This window comes from Genypterus blacodes, unplaced genomic scaffold (assembly GCF_046128005.1).
Source record: "Genypterus blacodes isolate CSIRO-AG114 ecotype Tasmania unplaced genomic scaffold, CSIRO-AGI_Gbla_v1 ptg000290l_1, whole genome shotgun sequence".
Taxonomy (NCBI): Eukaryota; Metazoa; Chordata; class Actinopteri; order Ophidiiformes; family Ophidiidae; genus Genypterus; species Genypterus blacodes.
The window spans coordinates 117,501-124,105 of NW_027467081.1; the positions used below are offsets into that span (position 1 = coordinate 117,501).

The 6,605-nt window shown below is 45.1% G+C and overlaps 1 protein-coding gene across 1 annotated transcript in view; it reads right to left on the reverse strand.

Annotated features, from left to right (window-relative positions):
* The window catches only part of cntfr (ciliary neurotrophic factor receptor), a 103,440-nt gene extending 97,063 nt beyond the window's left edge, over positions 1 to 6,377 (reverse strand). The window contains exon 1 of the mRNA XM_076136970.1: positions 6,230 to 6,377. Coding sequence (XP_075993085.1) covers positions 6,230 to 6,311 — 82 coding nt within the window. The 5' untranslated portion in view covers positions 6,312 to 6,377. The remainder of the gene's footprint in view (positions 1 to 6,229) is intronic.
* Positions 6,378 to 6,605: the final 228 nt, after the last annotated feature.

A 6,605-nucleotide genomic window follows, 5' to 3' on the forward strand; every position in this document is an offset into this window, starting at 1 on the left:
TCAGCCCGACTGCGATCCATCCGTCCGGTCAGTCCTGTGTTTCAGATCCATCTTAGATTTAAACCGAAAAGCAAACAGACGCCGCTGATTACGCTGCGTGGTAATCAGGCTAATGACACGCCACACACACACATGCACACACAGACGCACACACGCACGCACGCCTCAAAGCTCCATCCTCAAACTCACACTTACGCATTGACAGCACGTTTCTGAGTTAAACCCTGTGAAGAAGCCATAAGGGCTGTTTACGCCGGTCTTTCATACTTAAATGAGGATTGCAAAGGATTTGATATTTCAAGGACTTCAGCTTTTCACACTGCAACAGGAAAACTGTGAGATTTAAGTACGAATACGTCTTCAAAATACTAATCAGTAATCACATTTACCGGGTTCTGATATGTAAAAGAAATGTAACCTTAAATTTCCATTTATAACTTCAGAATCAAACTCTTGACCCTGGCAGTGCTGATGCCTTGCTCAACTGACTCAGCAAAAATGACAGCATCCATATCCATATGAAATGTGTGAGATGAGACTGTCAGATCATTACATTTGCCTCCATTTACTCCAGAATATATCAATATATATATCAAGTAGGAATTAGATTTACTTATCTGTGGCTGTCACGCATGAGGGCCATGATGAAAAAACTGCAAATAATTTATAGAATTTGAACACGTCAGTCTTTCAGAACATGATCTAATCCCATGGGTGGGGATAAATAAGGCTGTGGCGTAGCTCAGTGTGCACAGCAACATGTTAGAGAGTGAAACCAGCATGTTTCATTTCTCTGCCTCTCTCTGTTTCCGCTCTCACTCCTCTGTCAATAGCGATTAGATGGAACTGGTTTGAAGTAACGAAGCTCGCTGAAGGGCGGCGAGGAAATCGCACGCCAAACATGGCAGCCCGGTGACGGCGGTGCAGCATCAGCAGCCAGTGATGTCATGGGCAATAAATTTGCTGACCACATGGCGGATGGATGGCAGATTGGCAGAAGGAAGAGAAGGAGAAGAAGAAGAGATACGAGGGGGGCAGGATGGATGGAGAGGGAGGGGGGGGGGAGGGGGGGGGGAGAGAGAGAGAGAGAGAGAGAGAGAGAGAGAGAGAGAGAGAGAGAGAGAGAGAGAGAAGCAGGCTGAGGTGAAGGGAATGATTATGAGTGGAAACGTTCGTCTCCCAATCAGGATATGGACTCTCATAAATAACATGCTCTCTCTCAGTCAACAGCATGATGTCACCACACACACACACACACACATATACACACACACACACACACACACAGGTTACTACCACAACCACTCAATCAAGCGACGTAAAGATGGAAAGTTGGGGGAGGGGAGTTAGATCTTGTTGCTTTGTTGCTGCCATATAATAAAATACCAAATTAAAACATTCCTCTTTTTTCATGCATTTATTCCTCTAATTCTTAACGTTATCTCGGTCCGCTTTCTATCGACTCGCCCATTGGTATGCGGCTCTCGTGCTTGGTATTTACGGTATAGGACATCCATTAATGGCATTGAGTCGGGCCTTGGACTTCCTGTTATATGAATTAAGCATATTTGGGAATTAAAATGATTAAGAGGAAGGAACAGGGAGAGAGAAAGAGGGAGTGAGAGAGAGGAAGAGACACAGGGAGAGAGAGAGAGAGAGAAAGAGAGAGGGGGAGTGAGAGAGAGGGAGAGAGAGAGGACAGGATATCGGGGGGGAGGGAAGATGGACTCTGTGAGAGATAATAAGATATTAAGACAGATAGAGAAAGGAAGTCTCCTTTGGCCAGACATGGTCGGCGTGGAGGTGATCAATCTTTAGAGTCTCCACGCACGAGGGCGTCACTCACTGTAACCTGAGCCGCCGTATCACCCCTGGAACACAATCAGCACAAGAAATGGAGCCCGGTGAGTAATGCAGCGACTTTCAGACCAAAAGTCATCCTGATTAACCATCTGCTCCAAAACAGCTAAGCAGCACAGTGGCTCATCTGTGACCATGACGACGAGTAGTATTGATCTGGTATGTTCAGCGCTAATATGATCTAATAGGAAGGGTCACAAATCTATTGATCTATTCTCTGCCATCAACAACTAGAGAGAGAAGAATTATGAAGTTTGTCTCATAAATAATTGATAACTCTTTAAAAGCCCCCCCAAAGAAAAAGAAAAGAAAAGAGAAATAAATAATTTCAAACTTGCAAATCTTTTTGTCAATTTTGATAATTTACACATTAATTAGGGTTAAAATTGTGTGAGATGTCTTAGGTGTTAAACCCCCCAAAAAGACCCAATATCATTCTTAAGTCTGCCTGTACTAGTGTGTGTGTGTGTGTGTGTGTGTGTGTGTGTGTGTGAGTGAGCGTTATCCAGCATGAACTAAGCGTCTTGACTGTTGGCATCCTTCCGTTTCCCTGACTCCCTCCCCTCCTCTCCCACGCTCCCTCGCTCCCTCGCTCTCGTCTCTCTTCATCCGTCACCTCATGTCTTCCCTTATACTCTCTCTCTCTTACACCCACCCGGCCGACCTCCTGTCTCTGTCCGTGCATCTCATCCCCTCCTTCGCCGCTTCGCAAACCGACCTTACTTAGCTCTCGACTCTGACTCGGATCGATTGTTGTTCTCCTCTTTTGTTGTTTTGAAGTCGTATATATATGTGGGTCAAAGTGAGTCACACAGACGGAACATTTCAATAAACCTCCAGCCTAAACTTCCTGTAACGATTCTGCAAAACAACACAAAATGTATTTGGCTGCTTTGGGAGAAACGGCAAAGCAAATTCCGTCGAGAAAAACAATGAACGCTTGTACGCTGACAGAGTTGATCAATCAGTCAAGTGTGTGTATGTATTTTGGTGGAGAGAAGCAAGAGTTCTTTCCAGTCACATAGGAGGAGTGATTACGTCGCCTCCTGTGGTTTTGAACCAATCAGGGCGCAGTGTGTGGAAAGGAGGGTGTGGCTACAAGCCTTATTGATCAGCTCCTGGTACTCAAATTTGCATTTGCCTCAATAAATCCATACTGAGGACACTGAACTCATCATTACCTGATGAGGACTACTTCAGGGTGGCTCAGGAATTCCGTGCACGGCGATCTAGGTGTCACTCATATTCTAAATTAAGTGTTAAAGGAGTACAAACTAAAAAGACAAGTCCACACACACGAGGACACGAACACCTGCAGCTTCGAGGCCAAATCACCACCTCTGATGTTTGCTTCCTCTCATGGAGGCTGGAGTTTAAATTTAGCCCACAGCTTCTGTCTCCATTTCTGCCTGATGTTCCATCATGTTCCTGCCATACCTGTCTCTCCATCTGTCTCCTCCTCCTCCTCCTCTCATTCCCTTTCTGCCTCTGTGTCCACCCCCATATTGTCTCTGTGCCTTTCCTCCTCTCTCCCTCTCACAATGTCCCTCTCTCGTCTCATCTTCCGACTTCTCTCTCTCTCTCTTTCTCTCATCCATTTGTCATTTCTGTCCATCACTCAGAGTGCAGGGACTTCTTTTTCAACCCAGTGTTTCACATCATCTTTGTTCAGTAACACACAGCTGTCATTAATTATGAAACCTCAAATGGATTTTCTATACGCCCCAGGTCTCTCTCTCTCTCTCTCACACACACACACACACACACACACACACACACACACACACACACACACACACACACACACACACACACACACACACACACACACACACACACACACACACAAACGCCCACCTCTGTACTGTGAGTGCATTTTGTATAAATCAAGTCAGACCTAACAGGAGTTCATCCCCTTTGTTTTCCTTGTCACCGACTGTAAGTGTGTATGTTTGAGTGTGTGTGTTGCACAATCTCTGTGAAGTGGGGCATACCTAAGGGAATCCTGTCAATCATGCTGGCTAGCAATTTGTCGGGGAAACAAGGCACTTTGTATGACAGACAGATATGTGTGTGTGTGTGTGTGTGTGTGTGTGTGTGTGGCTGTTTGTGTGTGTGTGTCCACGTCTACCTGTATCAATACTGTGTGTGGCTTTCCATATGTGATTTGAAGGAGAGAGTATATGGCCAACATACACTTGTGTCAAGAACAGTCTGTGTGTGTGTGGATTTAAGAGTGTGTTCTTTTTTATACTGGTCGACTGTATGTATGTGTGTGTATGTGTGTGCGTGTGCGTGTGTGCAAGTACAAGTAGCGTTTGATATGATGTAAACCGAAAGACAGACAGCAGGGACAGCTACGCTACAGTGCAACCACTCACTCTCACACACACAATGCACACTTACACACGCACGCATGCCCACACACGCACTCACACACACATGCACACATACACACGCCTCAGAGACAGAACTGACAGCTCTCTTTCTTCTATTCATCTCATTCATTCTTCCCTCCGTCTAACGCCAGTATTCCCTTACGTCTCATCTTCCGACCTCTCTCTCCCTCTCCCTCTCCCTCTCTCTCTCCCCCTCTCTCTCACTGATAGATACAGTTACACATTATTTTCTTTCATATTTGATCCTGTTGTCATTCATACTGCATCACATCATCATGTTTTCACCTCTCTCTCTCTCTCTGCACCTGTTCTTGTTGTATTTCTGTGTTTTCTAATACAACAAAGTGATGTTTTATGGGTTTTGCACATTTTAGTTTAGAATCAGATTGATTAACTTTAACATTAAACATCTATATTTTCTTATGATTGCACTCTTTAGGACCACAGCAGCATGAGTCAGGATGATCAGCAGTATTGGTGTTTGTGTACTAAATGTGTGTATTTGCATCGGGAAGCTGCTTTAACACAACAATAAGAGCCATTGTGTTCCACACCTGCATGCAGATCTGTACTCACAAACACAAACACATCGGATTCTGACTCCAAACAGCACAGACATGTGGATGATTTCCCTGCTCTTCATCATTTCTCTTGGTCCTTCCTTCCTCAGTCTCAAACCTCATTTTCTATTCCTCCCTTTCTCCTGTTTTCTCATTCTTTCGCTTCTCCTCCTTGTTTTTCTTTCCATGTCTCTGCTGCTTTTACCAAAGACAATGCATTCCTGTTCCCTATAACCCATTTCTGTGCTCAGTAGAAATGCATGTGTCAGCCTGTGTGTGTGTCCCTCGTGACATAGCGATGTGCGTCACTAGGGACTCGCTGACTTTCCAGGAATCTTTCTCCACGTCAGGTGATTAAAATAGCAAAACCCCATTGGCTAATAAGTCTGCTCTTTACATAAAGACAGATAACACACACACACACACACACACATAATTTATTGTCATGCATGACTATGTGTGTTCCGTGTGAATTCTCAGAAGAGGAGTCTGTGAGGTCATACTGTAGGTGAGGTCATCATATGAAAGCAGCTGTATAAAGGCTTTAATGGCTGTAGGGGGCGCTGTGACAACACAAGGGTTACTTCCTGTTCCTATTTGGCTAATTTAAAATAAAATGCAGCCTCCTTTTTCGTCTTGGGGAGGCTTTAGTCTTTAACCATAACAGGAAGTCATCCCTGTGATGTCATAGAGGTCAGTTCCTCTGGCAGAAACATGCTGAACTACAAATGAACCAATAAACTCCATTTGATGTGTAAATGCAACAAACTCTGGAACTGGAGCCTGGAATCAAACGTTTGGGAGATCAAGAGTTCAAGACTAAATCTTCCCTAAGCCTGGACAACAGGAAAAAAATACAATCACACACACGCATCCTCAGGTACGTCTGAATACAGAGAAGCTGACTGACGTGTGTGTGAGCAACTGAATCTGTCACCTGCATCTCTACTTTCAGTTAAATTCCAAACTCAGTCTCCATCCTCACACACTCTGTACTCTATACTTTATACTTTACACTGTATAAGTCCCATTGAGCTCAGTAATCGTGGCCTCAGAGCAAATAAGCACTGAGCTCAAATTGGCCAACCAGCAGCAGCACAGCAGAATAACAGCAAACACCCAGTAAATCTCATTCAAACGCCACAAAGCCGCAAACAACACGACAGCAAGAATGGAAGAAACGACCTCGGCGACTCTTAAACAGACCAGACGGCGTAACAATCGAGTGTATAAGCACAAGAAAGCACACTTTGATGCTGCATATACATCCACTCTGACAGCACATAACAACAGCAGAGGCCATTGTACTCATGAAGGAAGAGGAGAGTCGACACCACTGCCAAGAAACCATGGAAGTGGAGGAAGAGTAAAGTTGGGAGGAGAAGGGAGGAGGAGGAAATGCATACTCACCCAGCTGACTGCGTCTCTGAGCGTAGGCTACAACCACGGCGGCCAGAACTACACAGCACAACGATGTCACAAGGTTTGCCATCTGTAGACACACACACAGAGAGGTAAAGTCATCAGCATGTGTGTGTGCACGCACGTGCCTGTGTGTGTGTGTGTGTGCGCGCTTTATGGCAGTATGCTGGTCCGTCCTCTTGACTGACTCACAGACACACACGCCTACAGCAGTATGTAAGAGATGGAGAGAGAGAGAGAGAGAGAGAAAGAGAGAGAGCTGCTTCCTCTCCTCCCTCACTGTCTGCCTCCTTCACTGTTAGGATCTCTGATGGAGCCTCACACACACATTCATACTTCAACGTCAAGATCCCATTTTCTAAAT